The sequence below is a fragment of the Seriola lalandi genome, unplaced genomic scaffold (assembly GCF_002814215.2).
Source record: "Seriola lalandi dorsalis isolate HSWRI2012SDOR001 ecotype SW California unplaced genomic scaffold, Sedor1 jcf7180002054663, whole genome shotgun sequence".
Classification (NCBI taxonomy): Eukaryota; Metazoa; Chordata; class Actinopteri; order Carangiformes; family Carangidae; genus Seriola; species Seriola lalandi.
In genome coordinates this window covers 1,331,278-1,353,339 of record NW_019525216.1, presented here as the reverse complement: position 1 = coordinate 1,353,339, position 22,062 = coordinate 1,331,278, and the positions used below count along the sequence as shown (strand labels likewise).

Below are 22,062 nucleotides of genomic sequence, written 5' to 3'. Positions count from 1 at the left end.
GCTATAGCTTACCCTTTATTATTTAAAGCTGTCTCTCATTCTTTATCAAGTCTATCTGTCATGTCTGCTCTTGGGACTGATATACTGTAGACTCCACTCAGGTTCAAGGCTGAATTACCAGCTTTGCAAAACAGAAAACTGGCCTGGACCCTGTAAACCCCAGGTTCACTGTGTGTCAGCTGCCTTTTAGTAATTTGATTACCTGCAAATTTGTGAAAAGTGTACACCACTAAATTACAATATCAATTGACTACTACTTTATTTTGCAGCTGTGTGACCTCGTCTTGAGAAGGCCCCCTGTTAAAATCTAGTTCTAACTTTTTAATTATTTTAGTTTATATTGTGCTCACACTGAGCATTTTCATAAATAAAAAATCACAAACTGGCTCATTTGGGGTTTCTGGGGTCAGGATACTTAGGCAAAGGCAGTGTTCCAGTATAGGAGTAGCCTAGTGGTTATTTTCTGGATCTACATATAAAAATATAGGCCTAATGAAGCTGCCACGAAGCCTGCTTTTATGGGAACTTGAATGCAACACGGGCTTAACAACAAACTTCTGCTCCATACCTCCATAAAATGTCAAATGGGCCACATTAGATTAATTTTATTTATTGTATTATTTGACTGTAGCCTTGGCTGGAGTTGGGAGCCAGGTTTGACATCTCAGGCCTAGGCGTCAGCACAGCCAGCAAGCGGCGCTTCAGTCCCAGCTCTACTCTGCCGCTATCGCAGAAAATGTCCATAGAAGATCGAGTTACACTACGCCCCATCTTTAAGCCCCAGTCAGTGCGCCGTTAGCCGCAGGACAACAGAGGATAGGCTAGGACGCTGGCCGCCGGGAAACTAAAGGCTCCACACTCATGTAAGTGGTAATTTTCTGATAAGTTTCGCTCGAGGAAATGTAACTGAACATTTTGTAATTAAACAAATAACTTCAGGTTTTGAAAGAGTCGCCTTTGTTCGCTACAATGTCGCTAATGAGGGGGAAATATTCTGAGACGCCTGTTGTCGCGTTTGGTCACTACGCAAGAAAGACGGGATTTAAACAGCTTTAAGTGTCTCTTTTCAACTGTAAAGTGTTTTATGTATACTGTAAGTAGCCACCGTGGGTATTTTTAGCCACAAACCAGCGATACTACTTAACTTCTTTACCGTCTCCTCGTCGGAAGCCTGTTGCTTTCTTGCTCCATGGATGAGATGGGGAAGACGGAGGAGGAGGAGGAGTTGAGAAAAGCGGATTGTCCCAAGTGTCTTGGCGACTATATTAAAAATACTAACAAACCTGACTGGTATTACTAACAATACACATAGCTAATATATACTGTAGAAAACGCTTTACTAACATTATAAAGTATTATGTAGGGAAGGGACGTAGCCTCGTCGACCGACATCGCCTATTATTTTGGAAAAGAACTTGCCTACACGGTAAAATGACAACCTGTTATTATTAGATTTTTGTGGTCACGGCAAAGCTCAGCCACGACTTCACCAACGATTATTTTCGGGGGCAAATGCACCTTAAAGCTCCCATGCTTTGGGTTGAGGTTCACTTTGAAACAGACGCTAACGAGTTCTTTAGGCCTTTAGTGAATCATTACAAGCCATTGTGCAGCTTAAGGTGAATCTCTTCAGCTGCTTTAAAAGAGGAACCATCTACCGTACTTTTTTACAAGACCAATATATTAGAACGGACACTCAACTTGTGTCCCTGAAAGCAACATATATAATACTCTATTGTCTCTGTAGTATTGTAATAGCTCAAGAGAAAATGTAAAAAAAATAAATAAATAAATAAAGTAGGCTATAAAGCCACTATACAGATAAACTAATTAAAAGCCAAGACCATATCATATTACAATATTATAGGATTGTGAAATGTATATAGCCTATTTCTATAAGACAGAATATCAGTCAGTTGAATCATCATTTAGGTGGTTATACAGTTAATTAAATAAGTGTTTTAATAGCACTAATAAAGTAGTAAAGATAATCATATTTATGCAGCACTGATATCTTTTCATGCAGCAAATTATCAGTAAAGAAAATCAGCACTGCTCCAAAATAAGTTTGACTTTACACCTGTACATGAAACAAATTCACAGGTTTAAGACAAGCAAAACACACAGCAGCCACATACTGTATTTAGAAACCTCATTTGTCAGTTGGAAAGTTATAACCATACAGCAGATGAAGCAAATGGAATGAACATAAACAAACCAGTGCTGTGGTGATCCTGTTGCCACATGCACTGTAGCTATTCTAAGAGTCTGTATAGGGCTTTTAATTATCTTACCGATCTCCTTTAATCGTGTAATGTCTCCCTGAGTCATGCCATGCTTATAACAAAGCCACTTCTAAAGTCAAGTGTAATGTTCCTGAGATGGGAGTTGACAGGCATCACACCCTTAATGAAAGCATCAGTCAAATGTAAAGACAAAACCACCTTAATATGTTATCATTAGGCTTTAAAGATGTGATGTTTAAAGGTAGGTAGATAAAATGCTTATGTATGTAGTTTAGCTCCTGTCTTTGTATTACGAAGCAGCTGCATTTTGAATTACAGAGTAGCATAAATGTAATTTAGATATCTAGATAAATGTATGTAATGTCTAAAAAAAATCCCCAAAAAATAAATAAAAAAAAGCAAAACTAGTGTAACGCGACACTGAAATAATGACGCAAGAAGGTTGTTATGTTAGGTTTAAAATAACTGATAAGATTGTTTGCCTGCATGGGATTATTAATCATCAAAATGTTGTCTCAGCAAGAAGAATATGGATATATTTATCTAGAAGAACAATGGATATTCATATTCAGACATGAGCCAAAGTGCATTGAATGAAGTCCCAAGAATGTAAATTCCCAGGTGTTAATCTATCAATAAGAGCATTAGTCAGCTGTAAAGGAACCAACGACCTACAGTTGATGTGTGCTCAAACAGGCTGCTTGTAAAGAGACTCGGTGGCACTGTGCTGGGACTCAGTAAATAGCTTACAGTTCTTTAGCACAATGATTACTCTGTGATTTTTTGATGAACCATTCTTAAGAGATAAATATGGGCCAGGCAGAAAGAAAATTTCCCTTTCATGTTGACCTTTTCAATAGAGAATGTGAAAGAGGTTGGGTTCAGAGGAGAATGAGCCTTTGCTGCTCTTACTTTCTGTTTGTATGAGTGTGTGTGTGTGTGTGTGTGTGTGTGTGTGTGTGTGTGTGTGTGTGTGTGTGTGCGTGCGTGCGTGCGTGTGGCTGAATTTGTGTCCTGATATTCAGTTCTCTGATTGTTAAGAAAAAATCATAAAACACAGTTTTTTCTTTGCAGGCCTTGAACAAGGGGAGAGTGTGAAACTGCTGTTAATGGAGAGAAATCTCATTCACCTGGAATAAAGAAAATGATTGAAACTATGGGTAAGTCATCAAGTACATTTTACAATTGGTGCATACCACAGGCTTGTATCCCTTACATCTATTAAATGTTTCTTTTTCTTGCCTATTTCTGTCACTTATTAAACTGAAACAGGCCAAGCTTTAGCATCTCCTGTTGTCACGGTGACATTATTGTGATGCCATTACAAATACTCAGTCTAATAAAGATTCAAAAATACTATGATAAACAAGGCACAAAATGAAATATTGCTGCTGTGCACTAACCGAGACTTCTTTTGTTTTAATTTCACTTTTTAAATGAGCAGTTTTTGCAAAGGGGTTTGGTCTAGTCAGTTGGGTATCCGTCTTTGCTGGCTCTGCATCCAACATTTGGCCCCTGCTGTGAGTTTTCTCAACCAGCGTAAGAGGCCCTGGATTCAGTTCAAAGCTAATGGACTGCCAATGTTGCCATATCTGATAATGTTGCTATATATTTGATTGTGTGTTTGTCCCCATTGAGATGTATTTTTCCAGCTGTCAAGAAAAGGAGCCAACTTGGTGTGACCAGCCTAATCTTTAAAGCTGCAACCAGTGGCCACTCTCAAGACAGCCATGTTTACCCTGTACAGTTGGTCACAATGTGCAGGTTGGGGCAATGGGGTATTATGCACCAGTTGTGGCTATAATCATTTCAATTCTAGTTTTACCTCACAGTTAAAGAAACTGTATTTGAAATTACAGAATTCAAATCTGACAAAAATGAAATTAGTGAAAAAAAAAAAAAATGGACATTTAAAATTTTGCCATCCCTACACTCTACTACCAGAACACCCTACCTTTTAGAACTCACACAAATGCAAACATACACACATACGTCACACTCTGGTGGGACTCCTCATTATGCACACTGAGGCGAGAGTAATGAAAACAATACAGGTACCTGCATAGGGTCCAGTGGCAAACAGAAAAAAATATCTGCTGAGGCTCAAGTGTTATTGGCTTGTTTACAACCTTTGTTCAAACAACAAAGCATCTCAGTGCAAAAAGTGCTTTGGACCTTGTGCACGCCCTATTAGGTGTTAGTCACAGTTGGTGAGCTTTGGAAATTGCTTGATTTTTGTCCAGATGACGTTGGGCTGGCCCAAACTCACTAACAAGCCTCTCTGGAGTTGCTCGATTGTGGGGCTTATGCAGGGTCCAGCAAGCAAACTGTGGCCGGCCTGTTTTTTTTTCTTTTTTATCTTTTCCTCTTGATACCCATTCTATGCTCCTGTGCAACCCACAATTGACCCTAAAGGCAAAAAAAAAAGGAAATATTGCTATTCTGGAAACAAACAGTGTGTTGAAAATAGAGGGTTTTTTTTTTCTTGTGGTGAAAAACCTGATGCTACGTGATTTCAATATAGTAAGGTCTGTTGAGCATCAGTCAGCCTTAGCTAAGCCTACAGGTTGTGATGTGTGGCTTTCTCCATCCTCCCTCTATGCTTAATTTACATGTCATTGTTAAACATAAAGACATAAATTAAAAGGCATTTGCCAAATGGTTATGGGAAACTGTATATTTTTAACAAGCACATTATTGAAGGTAACATTAAATAAGGATATTTAAATGAATAGATAAGGTCATTTCCACACACCCTTCGCTGTCTCACTATCTCTGCACCGTACTGATAAAGCCTGTGTCTCACCACCCCTTTCCACGTCTTATCAACCCCCCCCCCCATCCACTCTTTCACTCCGGCCCGTGCTGTCACTAAAATATTCGACGGCTTGCAGATACACAGCGTGCCTTGCAGGCAGTGGAGCGTCTCCAGGCCAAACTGAAGGAGCGAGGGGAGGTGCCCACTGAGGAGAAGCTCAGCCTGCTTAAATCAGTGCTCCAGAGCCCCCTCTTCCACCAGATCCTGGCCTTGCAGAAGTCTGTCCAGCATCTCAGAGACCAGGTGAACTCCATATCCATACACTCCTATCCATAATAATGCAATAAACATACCTACAGGACTGTTTCATCTACTAAAAGTTAAGTCTTGATATATGTAATACAAGGGAGTGGTGCTGGGTTCCCAGGATGCCAAGCCACCATGGGAGGTCATGAAGAGGTTACAAAATTATGGTCACGTGAAGTTCTGCATTATTAATAAATGAGTATAAACTTGCCACAATGCCAGATGGCAGCGTCATACTTTGTGAGTACACAAGTAATATAAATAGAAGTCATCATGTTTGATGAGAAATAAAAGCAAATTTGTCTTTCTTTCTTCTATGCTGTTGGACAAGGAGGGGTTGAGGCAGGAGAGGGGGCAATATAACTTATCACCATCCATTTGTATATATGTTCTGTATGTCTGTGCAGTATTATGACTCCATTCATTTTGTTGCTGTGGTGCAATTTATAGTACAGGATTTTTGTCTACTACCAGTGTGTTCAGAAAATAAGGCCTGTACTTCAAAGACAGAGTTGAGTGGCATTGTGGAGCAGTCTATTGTCAGTGGTTAGACCATAAGATCATCCAGAAAAAGGTTGAAATTGAAATTCCTGCATTACCTGTGTCTCGCTATTTATCTTCCCTGTTTCCTGGGTGACCTCCCTGATGCTGTTTCTGGCTCATGTCAGGACACACGCCCCCACTCCTTTCAGTCTCCATCCCCAGTTGTATTGCTGCTATGGCCAAATTGCTGTCAGGGTTCACATGAGCCAGATATAATATGGGTACATGAGCAGAGATAGTTGGTCTAAAGACGGGAACTCTTTTTCAAGCTGATTCTCCCCCATTGAGAATTGAACATTTGAGTGGAAGGAAAAAGCTCTTAAGTCACAGTGGAAAGGGGCCAGGGTAAGCATTTGAGAAATAGAGACGAAAATATTTGAGCTATGCAGTGGGAGGCAGGGATGCTCAAGCTTTTTGCCCCTTGTGGAATTTAGATTATAAAAGCCCTGCTGGCATTTTTGTGTGCTGGCGATTTAGCTTATTTCAAAAGGGGTACATTCCTGTGTGTGTGTGTGTGTGTGTGTGTGCTGATGGCTATGTGTTTGTTTTACTGAGCAAAATTCATCAAGCAGCCATTCATCGTAAAGTCCCCTCAGTTCTTAAAATGGACCCATTCCATGTTGTGACAATGGTAAAGAGACATATTTCAGAAACTACAACAAATACATGTTCCTCTGTTATGTCTTTTATAGAGCTTCCAAACCCAGCTGCACTTGTTTGCCCCCCTTAAGCAGAAACAATTTGGAGAGAGGCTGCCTTTTGTGTTTTGTTGTGAGACAAGAGCCAGACACATAAACACACACACTGTCCGTCTTCTGGCTCTGCTAGTTAGGCCTTGCTCAGCCCATGTCGCTATGGCGACAAGGTCCCTACTCTCCAATGAGAAAGAGGCCGCTGCCACCGTGTGAAGTGGGGCAGAAACAATTTCTTAAATGTGCAAGAACCAAACTGGAACTTTAATCCTCTTAGCAAGGCCCCAGCTAACAAAGCTTATGCATGAGGACAGCAACTTAGCAGCATGCTACGCTAACTTAGCCCGGCCCATAGGGTTTTGTTTGCACTGTGCAGCACTAATGTATCCTGTCCAATGGACTTTTGTTTCTGAGGACCAATTTGGGACTGTATTTAAAGGAGGCATAATTTTACTGTACATGTTTCTCAAGCTCTGAAAGTTATACTGTCAACTTCCTTATGCAAATGCACAAGTTCACAAGGACAGCTTCTGCTTGTCAGTGCCATATGCCAAATAGAGTGTTTATGAAATTATCGCTGCGAATCGATATGACCATCTGAATTGAATCCAGTTCAGATGGCCATAAACATTACAGCCTTTGGCTAATGAAATCGGAAAAACACTGTTTTATGTAGTTGTCGCATTCATGTAATTCATCTGTCACAGAACTAAAGTCATTGCAGTAATTAAAACCCAAGCACATTAAGGCATCCAGATGGCCAGTGATGCTTTTCCCCCACCATGACAGAAATATTGTATTTGGAGCCTAGTCATTGTTGGAACATCAGCTAAGTGCCATTATCTCCTGAAGGATTAGGCTGCCATAGATCCAGCTAATCATGGTGGGACAACAAACTATCCGCCATCCCTGTGGTTTTAGACACCCACGCCTCAGGGTTTTTGTGCCTAAAATTAAACTTGATAAATGTTTATGTTCATCGTATAAACGAGCCATGATGGTTTTTGTTTAAACTTTTAATTGTCTTTGGATGGGATTAATGCCAGAATTACTGTGGTGTCCAAGATCAGAAATCCAAAGTTGTTTGATTCAGCATTCAAACTGGAAACCAAGCCACAGCTTTTATAATGAAGGTCCAGTGTCCTTTTCAATTTGATTTGCCACTATAGTGTTATTTTACACGTGTATTTAGGTGAAAACGCATATCAGAATAATCTTTATATTATATTATACTCTTTATTTCTTTTTTCAGGGGAGCGTCCCAGCATCACGTGGGAGTGACCCTGCCGATCACATCACAGCGGCGAAGCCCAATGGAAGCCATGTCTCCTATTCAGATATACCAGCTGCTACACACATTAATGGGAAGACGTCAACCGAAGAATTCGATCATATTATTCAGTCCATGGCACAGGTATAACCAACTCAAACGTCTGTGTTATGATGTCAGTGTAATATTAAAGGCTAATATAGTGTCGTTCTGTCAGGTCCCAGTAGAATTATTACAGCATTTTTAAATGTTTTGCCTATTTTACCAGATTAAGACAAATCAGTATCTCATCTGTGAATAGGTAGATCACCTTGAATTAGTCTTCAAACTAAAGACGGTCGAAACCCCAGACAGTGCTCTTCCCTCTTGAGGCACTTCAAATAGACTTCTGAAGGCTGCCTGTAGCTTTGATGCTATAGTGAATCACCACGGGGGGCCAAAGTGTACGTGTGTGTGTGTGTGTGTGTGTGTGACACAGGGGCGCTACGTGACACATGTGGAGCTGCAGAAGCCAGTGTCAGGAGGTCTGGGCTTCAGCGTGGTGGGCCTGAAGAGCGAGAACCGCGGAGAGCTCGGCATCTTCATCCAGGAAATTCAACCGGGGAGTGTGGCTCACTGGTATGTATGAATCAACATGCCATCATTCATACAGCTATGAAAGATTTCAAATGTGATTAAAATCTTTTCACAACAAAGTTAGCATTCCAGAAAGTTTTTCAACATCTTGCCAGTTGATGAATTAGAGTTAAAAAGTTAGAGAAATTTTTATTTTGCTTAGACTGTGGCTTTCTCATGTATTCTTTGAATGAACCATAACAACTGTGGAAACTATTCTTTTCACAACTTCAAAACATTTCCAGAGTTTAATGAATTTAATTAAAATAGGAACAAAAACTAAAATATACAATTTTAACCTTCAGAGTAATTGAACAAAATCTAACCAAAACTGCAAGCAAAAATGACAAAATCACAGTGTCACTGAAACAAGTATCAGAGACAGAATGAGTTTAAGTGTCAGACAAGTGTCTCTGACAACATTTTCTAAATGACACTCTCTGCTTCTGTCCATACAGTGATGGAAAGCTCAAAGAAGCTGACCAGATCTTGTCCATCAATGGCCAGCCCCTGGACCAGACAGTGACCCACCAGCAGGCCATAGGCATCCTGCAGAGTGCTTCAGAGAGGGTGCAGCTCACAGTGGCAAGAGGACCAATACCTCAGCTGACCAGTCCTGTGGTGTCCCGCACGCCCTCTGCTGCCAGTACACTGTCAGCCAACTCCAGCGCGGTATAAATACATTCATACAGCAAACAGAGAACAGTGCTCTGTATGAGAACATACAGGGTTCACAGTCTGACCAGACGTTTAAGTGGAGACCTAGACTCTTCCAGTTTATGCATATGCTACGAATATGCACACATGCTTGTTTTGACATTCACATAACAAATCACACATATGCACAGACCCATAGAAGCATCTCAATCCACCACAACACCATATTTCCAATGAATACACCTTTTACATATTACATATGTACATACATATGGATATTACATATCCAAAGCCAAAGCTTTTGTAGATATTTAATGTTTTAACTGGATAACTGAAACTCTACGTTCTTAATCTCTCAAGTATTCCCACAACATTTCTAGACTTCACACTAGCCGTATTGTGTCTTTCTTTTTCCTCTACCAAGTGGCAGCACGTGGAGACAATTGAGCTGGTCAACGATGGCACTGGCCTTGGATTTGGTATTGTGGGAGGCAAGACCACTGGAGTTATTGTCAAAACCATTCTCCCTGGAGGCATAGCTGATCAGGTGATCGCATTAATGCATCTCTATTTTCTTTGGGAACTGGCATTGGGAGGCTTTAGCGTTGTTAATAGTTATTTATACAGAGAATACTATAAAAAGATGATTTTTTGGTATTTTATGACACTTTCAGTGTTGTAGAGAGATGACTCTTGTCAGCTGGGTGTAATGAGAGTGAGTTAATTGCAAGCAAGCACAGAATTAACTGTCACTCTGTCTTTTCTTTGGTAGTGACAGTCTCATTATAGGTTTGATTTCTACTGGAACTACACAGACTAAGACTAAAAAAAAAACCTTTCTACCTCAGGATGGCCGTCTGCGCAGTGGAGACCACATCCTGAGAATTGGGGAAACTGACCTGTACGGCATGGGCAGTGAACAGGTGGCACAGGTCCTCAGGCAGTGTGGCAACAGGGTGAAGCTGGTGGTTACCAGGGGTCCCGTAGACGAGAATCCCTCAGTCTCTGCGGTAATGCCTGTGGTGCTCCCCACTGTCAATGAACAACAGGTGAGAGAGGCTGTTTCACTGTACTGTAAACCAAAAAAGTGACAGGAAGTTGATACACATCCTTATAATCAAATCAAAATTGATCTCACGATTTGAAGAATCCCTATAGTAAAACACTTTGTCAATATCAAGAGGATGATTGATTATCATATATGACACACATTCAGAGTTATACACTTATATCAAGAACACTTCAGACCTTAAGTTCAGGTCTTTCATCTCTAGTTTTATCTGTTCTTACCTCTTGACAGCCCTGGATAAATGGAATTAAAGAATATTGCAGGTTATATCACCTGTGACTCACATTTTTGAGTGCAGATGCTGCTTTACTTTCTCAGGAACAGCACTTCAGCAGCAATTCCATGGCTATTCTCAACAGTCAGCCCAATTTAAATGTGAATGAATTTCAGTGACTCACTATATTTAATGACGAACACCCTTTTGATGCCAGACATAAGCTGTGTGTTTTTTTTTTTTATTGGCTGACAAGTTCAGAGAACTCATTAATCAAAGTTGAAAACTGTGTTTTGGTTAACATGTGGTGCAGTCAGATGACTCAAATGTCATGACTTGCTTTTCAACTGTTGTCAAATGATTTATCCTTTACTTTTATTTGCTTAGTTGATGTTGACTTGTCATTCGCATTCATCTTTTCACAGGGCTATGAGGAAGATGAGACTGAAGCGTTTGATGTGAGCCTAACCAAGAATGCCCAGGGACTAGGGATCACCATTGCTGGATATGTTGGAGATAAAAATTCAGGTGAGTACCTTCTCACAATAGATGATAATTTTAATAAATTAAGCATCATATGATAATTAATTACATACATACATTATACATTTAAAAGCTGCATTGATCAATATTTTTCTAGCATATAAACAATGGATGAAATATATCGGAACTTATATTTATCAGGAGAACAGAAACACAGCTTGAAATGAATGCTAATGTTGCTCCATGTCTAATGGATATGGCAGTCGTTTGTAAACACTTTGACAATAAAGCAACTTTATATGGTGGTGTCAGTGTTGTGTTTTTAGCTTTTTCCACTGCTCTCAATGTGCAAAAAAGTCAAATAAATAAACAAAAACAAGCAATTAATGCAACTTTCAAATATGTTTTCACTTCTATCTGCCTTAAAAATTCTAGCCATTAGCCACAATAAATAGCACCACAGAAGGCCTTTTATTATAGCATGTTATATTCATTGAATGGAATTGAATTGAATATTTAACTGCCTTGCCTGAAAAGTGCTCTACATTCTTTTTATTTCCAAGGTAGGCTTAAGTGCACCGGGTTCAAAACATCAAAGTTTATGACTTATAAACATGCTGTCTGACTGACTCTTACCATCAAGCTCTACCACATCCGTTTCCTTTTCTCCTTGTGTCTTATTTAATGTCATGATTCATGGCAATCTTCCTCATGCCTTTAATGTTTTTTGTCTTGTTTTGACTTCTCAGAGCCCTCTGGTATTTTTGTCAAGAGTATAACAAAAGACAGCGCCGTAGATCAAGATGGCCGTATTCATGTGGGAGACCAGATAATAGCTGTAAGTACCCCATTATGCTCTTTGTAGCTATTACTATTTTCTCTGTCTTCAATTGCATGAGGTAAAATATGCAGGGAATGTTTTGGATTATCAATTACAGTGATCACATTTACTCATTCAGTCAGTGGAGGGAAATAATGAGATACATAATTTTGAATAATTCACAATTAACTGATAGTTCATAAAGTGTTTTTGTGACTGTGAATATTTATAAAAAAAAAAAAAATAATAAAAAAAAATGAGTCTTGAATTAGCACAATGGAGCAATTAAGTTTTAATTTCATTACTGCAGGACATTAACAATGAAGTTAAACTGTGTGTAATTTCCTTCATCTTTTGAAACACCATGTTAATGTCGGCCTGTTTTTCCTCAAGTTCTCCCAAACTCTTGTTTTGTTCGGGTATATTGATGTGTGTGTGGGTGGGTGTGCTTGATTGAGTTTTGTCCTTAAGTATAAATGATAATGAGCTTTGGGACTCAAATTAGGAACTTAATTGGCTATGAATTTATTAAATTGTTCTCACCTGCCCACAATGATCTAAATAAATAAAGTGAATTGCTAAAATAGATTGGAATACCCATGTGCAGCACTTTGTTGTTGTTTGTTTCTGTGTATGCCTGCTGGTTTTTATAATCACTTTGATCCTTTTTATTTCAATTTGACCTATGTCAAACAAGAATATTGATGGCATTTAAGCACGTTCGTAATGTATGCACAAGGTCTTTTGCCCCGATTAAATCCATTGGCTCACAAATGATCGCCCTCTGCAGGTTGATGGTGTAAACATACAGGGATACACCAATCAACAGGCTGTGGAAGTGCTCAGACATACCGGCCAGACAGTCCATCTTAAGCTGATCCGGCGGGGCTTCAGGCCTGATGAGATCCCCCCTGCTGTGTCCCCCAGTGTCACCATCCTGCCCCCCTCTACCACCATCCCCACCACCACCACCGTCATGAGGGAGCTCGAGCTGGAGAGGAAGAAGGCTGAGGAGGCTGTGGAAGGTAGGATAAAGGATAAAATGAGAGAAATTTAATGAGGATAGGAAAAAAAAAAAAATAGAATCCTTGTTCCTCATCATCCTGTCAGGAAAAAAGTGTCATTTGATGTGTAAATGTGGCTCAGACAGGAGTGTTCATGATGCAGTGAGGAGTAATTTCCCTGTGACTCCAAATGGAAATTTCATTCACTTTTATCACTATTGTTACAGCACAGAAACAGAACTTTCTCCAGGCACATATTAAAACAACTGACTTGAGTTGCACTCTAATACAGTCTAAACTGATCAACATTGTGATAAAATACAGAATGAGAAAAGTGTCCCTCGAAAGAATATGTAGCAGGTGTATTTACTCTGCCACAGAGAGATTTATTTATTAATATGTTGAGCAAACATTTTGCACTGGGAGTTAATATTGAAATTGACTTTTTGCCATTCAGGGGGTTCCTCTAAAATTGAGAGAGTGCATCCACATTACTCATAATTTTCCCCTAATAAGAGAGGGAACTGCACTGCTTATTAGTATATTGTGTTTTCTTATACTGACAACAAACAAGAAAGTCAGAGAGTAAACAGAAATATTCTCATCTCCCAACTGTCCTGACAGGACCTTCAGACTATTACAGAAGCAAGAAAAGCAATTTGCATAAATTGTTTTGTGTCAGTATTGACACAAGTATGTGGAGATTGAAAGTGATTAGATTTGGCACCAGGACGTTCTAGCCCAAAAACCTGCAGAAGAACTAGCAGCCAGCAGTTGACAGAAAGAGACTGACGAGTAGGGATTGACCGATATGGTTTTTTCGGGGCCAATACTGATGCCGATTATTGGTAATCAAGGAGACCGATCACCGATATGCCAACACAAAACTACTGCTGTATAGGGACACTCACCTAGGATAAATATGAGAAACCCCTCTGAATAATGTGATACAGCTCCAAACATTACATCCTCCCAAATGTTCACACAGTTGAGTCAACAACTGTCTAAAACTATTTTAATAAACACTGAACATTATAACCTTCATGAAGGAGGACTTACTGCAAGGCTGTTTTATTACTCTACTCTAAGTTTTATCTAGATGTTCCTAATAAAATGAGAAGTGAGTGTATATTAGTAATGATTATTTGTTTGCATAAGCTGCAAACTGATGAACTGTGAACGGATACACCTGGCAGCCTAAAGATAGTCTTTATGACTTTTATCATATTTTATTATTATCACCAAATGTGTCATCCCTCCACTTTTAAAATGTAACGCAGTAACACGTTTACTCAAATACATTTTAACTGACTTAGTTTTCACTTTTGTCTGAGAACATTTTTACACAGTGATTTAACGTCTACTGTAGTAAAATGTCTTTTTAGTAACAGTGGTTAGTGCAGTGCAGTGTCTCATCTCCAGTCACTGGAGTTTCTGGTGGCGTTTTTTGTCGCTCTGTTTAAACACAGTTAATGTTGCTGTTTTCTTCATCACAGTGGATAACTACCCGCTGTACATTTACACTTACATTAGTTCTGCTCCAGCACCCGGCGTTCTCTTCGCCTTTGAGCGACTTAAACTAAATCAGCTGTTGTTTTACATGTTATTTAGACCTGCTACTTACTTTAGTTTAGCAGTTGGCGCTAGCTTCCTTCTCTCGCACCCTTCTCTCTCTTGCTCGGGGCGTCTTGGATCAATAGATTAACTTTTTCATCGGAGTGTGGTGTCGTTTTAACATAAGTGTAGAAGACTGTGATGGTGTGATGTTTTTACAACCTCAGTGATGTCTGTTCTCGTACCTCCGACGCACTACTACCGTTTGCTAAAGGGAGCTGCTGTTTGTTACCGTCTGTGTACACAGCAGCCTTCAGCGTGATAGGCTATTACTCGTGACGTGTAACCAATCAGATCGTATAGTGGGCGGGACACTGCCCCAGACCAAAGAGCGGTGACTACAGACCAGAGACAGGCGGCTGAATTAGACCCAAAGTAACGAATTTTTAAATAAATTAATTTTATTGGTCATCGGTTAAAAAAATAATGATACCAATAATCGGTAAATGCTGGATATTTTCGATCCTTACTGAGAAGTAATTTCTTGGCTGCTGTCAGAAAATAACAGTGCAGGACTTTTTTGTGAGTGTAATATACAGCATAATAAAGAAAGAGATAAGAGGCTTCTTCAAATGCACTACAAAAGGGCACAAATTATCATTTTAAGTGGTTATATCTCTACAGCTCCCTGGGTGCAAACAGAACAGTTTAGTGAGTAATTAATTCACATTTTAACAAACCTTTAGCTTAGGGAACGAGATGATACAGTAGGTTTGGTGTACAAAGCTGTAACAGGTCATTTAATGGTGTGTGGGATATTGAATGAAACTATGCACTTAGATTGTTGTCAAGTCACTATTAGGGTTGTTGAGTTCCTTTTCACTTACCAGACTAGCTAGTATTAGTTTAATGTTGGCACTTAAAAGATGCTGATGTGAAGTGTAGACCATGGCTTGCTCGGGCGCATAAGTAGTAATTTCATGGGCGACCAGTTTGGTGCCCTGTGGAACTCCAAAGACATAAACAGTACCATGAAGTAGTAAAAAAAAGTACCAGGATCATTAAACATATATTTAAAGTCCTGGAGTGTTTATCGTTATTGTTAACATCATCAGGGACATGCATATTCTTTTTGGACCGGTAGGGAAATAGGTAAATAAATAAACACATGCTTACTTTTACAAATTAATTCAGCACTGATATATATTTTTGTGTATCTTTGTATGTATATGAGCTGTGAGTGGCTGTGTGACTGTAATGTCAGGTGTGTGTGCTGATGCCTGATTCCGCCTGACCGGCTGTTCATTGTGTGTTTACAGTCACTGTAGATGAAAAGCCGCTCCAGACAAAGAGTGAAGGATCTGATGTCAGCCCAGCCACGGATAAGCTAACAGAAGACAAAAATGGTAGGAGCTTGGATTCTTCTTTAAGTGCATCAGCCAAGATACAGGGAGCACACATCTGACAGATAAGTTCTTCTTGTTGGGACCATACTGACTAGCGACACACAATATGAGGAAAATACTGAGATGGATGCTGTTAGTAGTTTCACAGACAGTGTAGGAGGGGAAAAAATTAAGAGGCACAGATAAAAGTTGTCTTGAACACATCACAAGTCCTTTGAATGATTTATCATAAATTTGCCTTTATTTTATGTTGTTTTGTATATTATTACAAGCACTTTGTATTGTGTTTTCCAAGGGATGAAGTTAACACTCTTTGAAGAAGAAGAACTAATGAAGAAATGGCAGGGGATTCTGGGTCCAAGTAATGAAGTTGTAGTAAGTTTCATTTTCAAAGTGGATTCCTCTCTCTCATGCATCAAATTATACATACCACAACTTTGTTCCAGTGCAATTGCTTCTTAATGGTAAACAGCTCAGAACTGGTATCATAAAAGTAAGGATGACCTTCGTAAGCAATCAAAGGGGCTTAACTCATTAACATACAGTATTTACAGATAAAACTTTTCAACCAGCTAACTGAGATATGGTTTGTTGTTTCATGAAAGGTGGCTCAGGTGGAGAAGTTCAGTGAGAACAGTGGCCTGGGGATCAATCTAGAAGCCAACAGTGGGCATCATTACATCCGCTCTGTTCTACCTGAGGGACCTGTTGGTCGCTGTGGCAAGCTATTCAATGGAGATGAACTGCTTGAGGTACGTGGTCACTTCAATGAAATAAAACATTTAACTACCAACAGTGTAGACCTTTTTATGTTACATTTGCTATTAATGTTTACAGAAGTTTAAATATTTATACTTATTTAGAAAACGACTTTGCTGAGGGGGGCAATTATGGACGTTATGTTACAGTGATATGTAGTGTTTACATCAAAAGAGAGACATGAACAAAAACATCAAAAATTATTAATGCCTCACGACTTAAGTTACTGTATATAAAGATTAAATGCAGTGTTTGTATTTCACCCACAGGAACTGATAAAATATAAACTATAAATTAAAGCTGCACAAAGCAATATTTCTATATTAACAAAAGATGAAGGTCTGATGACTAACTATGTGTAAGATGAAAGCAGGCTCTCATAGTGACAAAACCACAGAGAATCAACGCCTGGGCGCATTTCCCTTCAGTTCCACTGAGCATTTTCCCATCTTTCAGCACTTTGTTTTGGATTTACAGCCCGCAACTTTACTGTTTTGCAGCAGGAAGTTGTTTTCATCAAAAGAGATATAAAATCCCACTGTATTCTACCTACTCAGCACCAACCAACAGACTAAGTTAGCAAATAGCCAGTGAACACAGTTTAGCATTTAGCAGCTAAATTGCCAGATACAACATTTCCCTCAGGATTTGGTGCAGATCAGACTACAGCTAAATAGAGAGTGAATATTAGACTGAAATATGTCAATATGGCCAGAAACATAAAATAAATGCAAATGTTGCTCCATCTCTGCTGGATGTATAAATAGGCAATTGTTTGCTAACAATCACAACAATTTTGTTGAAAATGTGTCAATATTGAGTTTACAGCTTGTTCTACTCCCCTAAAATAGCCCCAAAACTATTAAGACTGCTTTAAGCCCTATATATTGTACTTATTTTCGTTCTGTGCTAAGATGATTATTTTCCGGCACAGGTCAATGGCATATCTCTGATTGGTGAGACACACAAGGAAGTAGTAAGAATCTTGAGGGAGCTTCCACTCTGTGTATACATGATATGCTGTAGGCCCGCCCCTCACCTGCCAACTGACACGGATGCTTTCCAACCAGAATCAGAGGCTTTGTCCACAACACCTAAATTGAAGGTATGACTTGGCACTGCTACGCTATAATAATTTTTATATATATATATATATATATATATATATACATACATACACAGTATGTGTACACATATACAATGCTATGCTTAAATATTATGTTTGAAATGCAATTTTTTTATAACTCACCATCACAAAGAATTTGTTGTTTGAAGAATAAAAATGTAAGATTAATCTTTTCCTTCTCAAGACTAAAATCATGCTGACTATATTACTAGGAGAGCAATGCAGGAGATGGTACATATGAGGAGAGTTGGAAAGTCCTTACATCAGCTTGACATACAGTAATGCATCATGAAAAATGTTTCCTCGCCCCTGTATATAAGCAAGGGAATATGATTGGAGAACGATAAGTCCTCCTCCTCCTTTATAACCCATCAGCCATTATTAGCTTAGCCTGGGCTGTCAATCGCTCCATTGGCTTTCCACATTGCCAACCGTGATGGATTAAGACTTAGTGATAAGCTGGGGAGGCTGAAAGTTTATTAAGACCAATTCTAGTAATACCTCACCAGCAGTTGCCAGCAACATTTGCTAGATATATGAAACATCAAAAGCAGCTTTCCTTTGGGGAACGGGTTTTCATCTCTCCAGCTTTATCTGTGATAATGTACTAAGGCCCTACCATCCCAAAGATATTTTCCTTTTATCTACTGCCAGAAACCTGAGCCAGAAACACAACTAGAGGGTAGCAGCCTATGGGCTGGGAGTAAAAGTGGGGAAGGCATGCTGTTACATAGAGATTTTGGGTTTTTCCTCTGCAGAAACAAATAGATCTGAGCAGAGTGCTGGTTGTTGAAGACTCAGAGGTGAACACAGCAGCCGCAGCGACACAGGATAATGTGACAGAGGAGGCAATAGGATCTCCTTTGGCTATGTGGGAGCTGGAGATCCAGAATATCGAGCTCGAGAAGGGAGAAGGGGGATTGGGATTCAGCATTTTGGACTACCAGGTGGGAATTCTTATAGGGAATTATAGATAGTCTCATGAAAAACAGTACATGTTATTGTGGTGGCAGGAAATATAATTTTTTGGCTTATTTTACACAAATGTGTTGGTGTAGTGTTAGTTTAATAAATGTTGCTGCATTGTTTATATCGTAATCTTATGGCATACTCTACAAAGCTTACCAAATTTAAAGTGACTTTCCTGGAACTTTCATCTAAGTTGAAAGCTGTGATGGTTGACCTCTTCTCACTTAACTTTACTGGGCCGGCTCCACCACAGGACCCACTGGACCCTGCCAAGACGGTGATCGTGATTCGCTCTCTCGTTCCCAACGGTGTGGCCGAGCATGATGGCAGACTGTTGCCAGGGGACCGACTCATGTATGTTAACACCACCAACCTGGAGAACGCCAGTCTGGAGGATGCCGTTCAGGCCCTGAAGGGGGCCATGCTCGGCAAGGTCCAGATAGGAGTCGCCAAACCGCTGCCTGTAAGCATTAGCATTAGTATTCTCTCTTTTTTCTTTGCTTTAAATCTGTCTGAATGTACAGTAGGAGGTAGAGTGTGACTACTGCATTGGGGGTAAAGGGACTCGTATATGCGTATCTGTTGGCGTACACTAAGAATTTTATACATGCTTTTGTGATTTTTTTGTTAATTTGTTCAGCATGCCAGGGATTTATCACTGTGTGTGTGCGAGGTTGTGAGTCAGGCTGTCTTTATACCATTCGACCTAGTAACCAGTCACAAGGTTTCAGTTTACAAGGGCTTCAATTTTTCATGCTGGAAAATGGTTTAGCATTCCACCCACTGGTCTTTCAGAGGAAGTGACCAGCCTAAAATGCTCTTTGTCCTTTATTTCATGATTATATTCTTGAATTTTCCAAAAGCACAGACCCTCTTGTTCATTTAAACACATCGGGGCACCTGTCAAAACATTAAGTCTGTCCAGTGGCATGTTCATTGCTCCAGGCACCTGTACTCTTTGTACAGGATGTTTCTCGCTGCAAAACTGCTCGCATTCTTTCGGCTTTAGAGCTGCATTTCTCTTGTATTGAATCTGCCACTGGATTACACAATGAGACCTCTGGGCTGCCAAGGTTAGCTGGATTACAGAGCTGTAGGAAGCTTCTGTGGGGTTATCCAACTCTCCTGCAGGACGTGGAATGTACTTCTGAGGGGTATTTTGCTGTATTGCCTCTCAAAATTGAGCCTGACAAGTGTAATCCTCCAATATGCCGTCTTACTTTTCCTATACGGTCTCTGTCTGAGCAGCATGCAACATGAAATCAATATCCAGAGCTCGTCCTTAACAATACATGTGAAATGTTTAAGAGCTGTTCTGTTAAGAATTACTTCAAATAAATTGTGAATGTGTGATTTGGAGCATTTTCTCTGCTTGAAAGCATAGACCAAGATCATTCTTTAAGTCTATAGTAAATGTATAAAGTTTCTTAATGATTCCTAACATCTTTCTCCCATTCCATACTAATTTAATACATTTTTTTTTACTTGATTTGGTCATAAAAACAATCGAAAAATAAATTTAATAAAGCTGGAGACACTGAAAGAATTTCTCCGCTTTCCTAGGGAATATGTGGATATTCCCAGTCTCCACACCCATATGGTGAGCAGGAAATAACATCATCATCCACCATCCATTCATTTGACTTCAACAGTATTTTGGTTGAAGAAGGAGAGGAAGAAGATCTGGCTGAGGGCATCGTTTACCGAGCAGAGCCTGCATTGGTTAGTTAGCTTTGGGAGTATCTGAAAAATCAATCAGGATATGTTGAAAAGGGGGACAACAAGTTGTACATGTGATATTTGCTTCTGCCTAATTATTTACCAAGAGTGGTCTGTTTGTTTGTTTGTTTGTTTGTTTGTAATCATGCAACAGTTAGCTTATATAGGCAGTGTGTTGACGTTAAGGGATTTGCTGTACTAGCAGTATTCTGTAGTGAGATAAGTTAGATAAGTTTAGCATTAGCGACATTAGGGTCGTAGAATAGCATGTTAATTTCAGCTGTCTGTGATTGGATAATTCACCAAGTTTCTCATTATTTAAGACAGGTTTTCTGTCCCAGTTAGTGATATGATCATCTATTATCACAGATTGACACCAGTGAAGCAGACCTCTCTGATGACAAGGTGTTAGATCATACTTACTCTGGGATTGAGGACGACACTTTCCAGGCATCCATGATTGCACTTCACGGCAGCGGCTGTAGTGCAGACCTGGATTACTTGCACTCATCCACACCTAAGGTAAGCAAACATTTATATTCTTATATACCACAGAGTATAAGAAAACTGAAAACAGAAGCACAGCTTGAAATTATTCCCTCATTCCATTACTGCAACAGTAAGTGCCCTTTGTTCGAATGAGCTGTAAAGCATGTAGTCATTACTCCTTTGTTTTTTTTGCTTTCAGGAGCCAAAATGTCATGAGAAATGTTTTTTTCTCTCTTTGTTAAGGCAGTAACAACATTACTGACTTTGTTGTTATATGAAGAGTATAGCTGCGGTTGATTTTGTTGCCTTAGGTGCCCCTAGAACAGCAATTCCCCAAATGGATATTAAATTATAAGAAAATAAACAAAGAAGAGCAAGGGCTGCACGAAGTGTTTTCCTAGGGGTATCTGTGCTTCCATTTTAACCAAAGGTCACAGTATATGGATGACATAATACAATATGGATAATATGGATGTTTTTTTTTTTTCCTCTTTCTGGTCTATACCTGTTTATGGAACGACAATATAAAGGTCACCTGGGGTGTTTAAGATCAAATAGGCATAGTGAGTCCACAAATATAGCCTCAAAGTCACCGTCAGTGAAACAGTGACAGCTCTTTTACTCATGATTGCACTGATAGATTACAGTCGTGTTACTTGATTTTCTGGTGTCTAGCTTTGGAATTGGTTGTACAGTTCAAGACCACAGAAAGATATATATGAACTCCATATAAGCACTTTAGCCACTACACTCTCTATAATAAGGAAACTTTGCCCTTGGATGAAAATAACAGACCAAACCAGACCAATAATGTAATTTCTTTCTGTGAAATTTGTGATTCATTTATATTATTTGGTTTACTGTACATATACCATATACTATCAACACTCAACTATAATACAGTTGGATTAAAACATGCACAATATACTAGAAACTGTCATTTTTTTCAATGTTGATTGTAAATTTTTCTATTTTTATTTGTTTGATTATTTGTTCATACCTGACCTCTGCTTTGCAGGGATACCTGAGAATACTTACACCTATAGATGTCACAGCTCAGCACATCCCAAATTTATAACACTGTTCTATTAAAATTAGACTCCCCATTTCTTGTTTTTTACTCAGCTTCACATGTCTGCTTATTGAGCCCCACGTGTATTACATATTTGCATATTTTAACTTTTAAAGATTCATACTTCTGTTCTGGCCCCCAGAGGGAATTGCTTGCAGAGATTCATCACTAGCCACTCCGGTTCTAATAAAGTCTCAAATGCTGTTATAATGAAACTACATTTTGTGCATTTCACTCTCAAGATCACCAGTAATTTCTGCTGTTCTCTATTGGCCACTGATGGCTTTTCTA

The 22,062-nt window shown here is 39.3% G+C and overlaps 1 protein-coding gene across 11 annotated transcripts in view; it reads left to right on the top strand.

The window, feature by feature from the left end:
* Positions 1-776: 776 nt before the first annotated feature.
* The window catches only part of mpdz (multiple PDZ domain crumbs cell polarity complex component), a 45,521-nt gene continuing 24,235 nt past the window's right edge, over positions 777-22,062 (top strand). For 9 of the 11 annotated variants that reach the window (XM_087177931.1, XM_087177936.1, XM_087177933.1 and 6 more), the window contains exons 1-19: positions 777-863; positions 3,321-3,406; positions 5,141-5,307; positions 7,798-7,959; positions 8,294-8,433; positions 8,889-9,102; positions 9,512-9,634; positions 9,936-10,136; positions 10,796-10,898; positions 11,603-11,691; positions 12,464-12,698; positions 15,551-15,637; positions 15,933-16,012; positions 16,243-16,389; positions 17,331-17,501; positions 18,281-18,469; positions 18,745-18,954; positions 20,055-20,213; positions 20,580-20,732. In XM_087177931.1, coding sequence (XP_087034057.1) covers positions 3,391-3,406; positions 5,141-5,307; positions 7,798-7,959; positions 8,294-8,433; positions 8,889-9,102; positions 9,512-9,634; positions 9,936-10,136; positions 10,796-10,898; positions 11,603-11,691; positions 12,464-12,698; positions 15,551-15,637; positions 15,933-16,012; positions 16,243-16,389; positions 17,331-17,501; positions 18,281-18,469; positions 18,745-18,954; positions 20,055-20,213; positions 20,580-20,732 — 2,646 coding nt within the window. In that variant the 5' untranslated portion in view covers positions 777-863; positions 3,321-3,390. The remainder of the gene's footprint in view (positions 864-3,320; positions 3,407-5,140; positions 5,308-7,797; positions 7,960-8,293; positions 8,434-8,888; positions 9,103-9,511; positions 9,635-9,935; positions 10,137-10,795; positions 10,899-11,602; positions 11,692-12,463; positions 12,699-15,550; positions 15,638-15,932; positions 16,013-16,242; positions 16,390-17,330; positions 17,502-18,280; positions 18,470-18,744; positions 18,955-20,054; positions 20,214-20,579; positions 20,733-22,062) is intronic. The other 2 variants (XM_087177939.1, XM_087177937.1) reach the window with 1 other exon arrangement.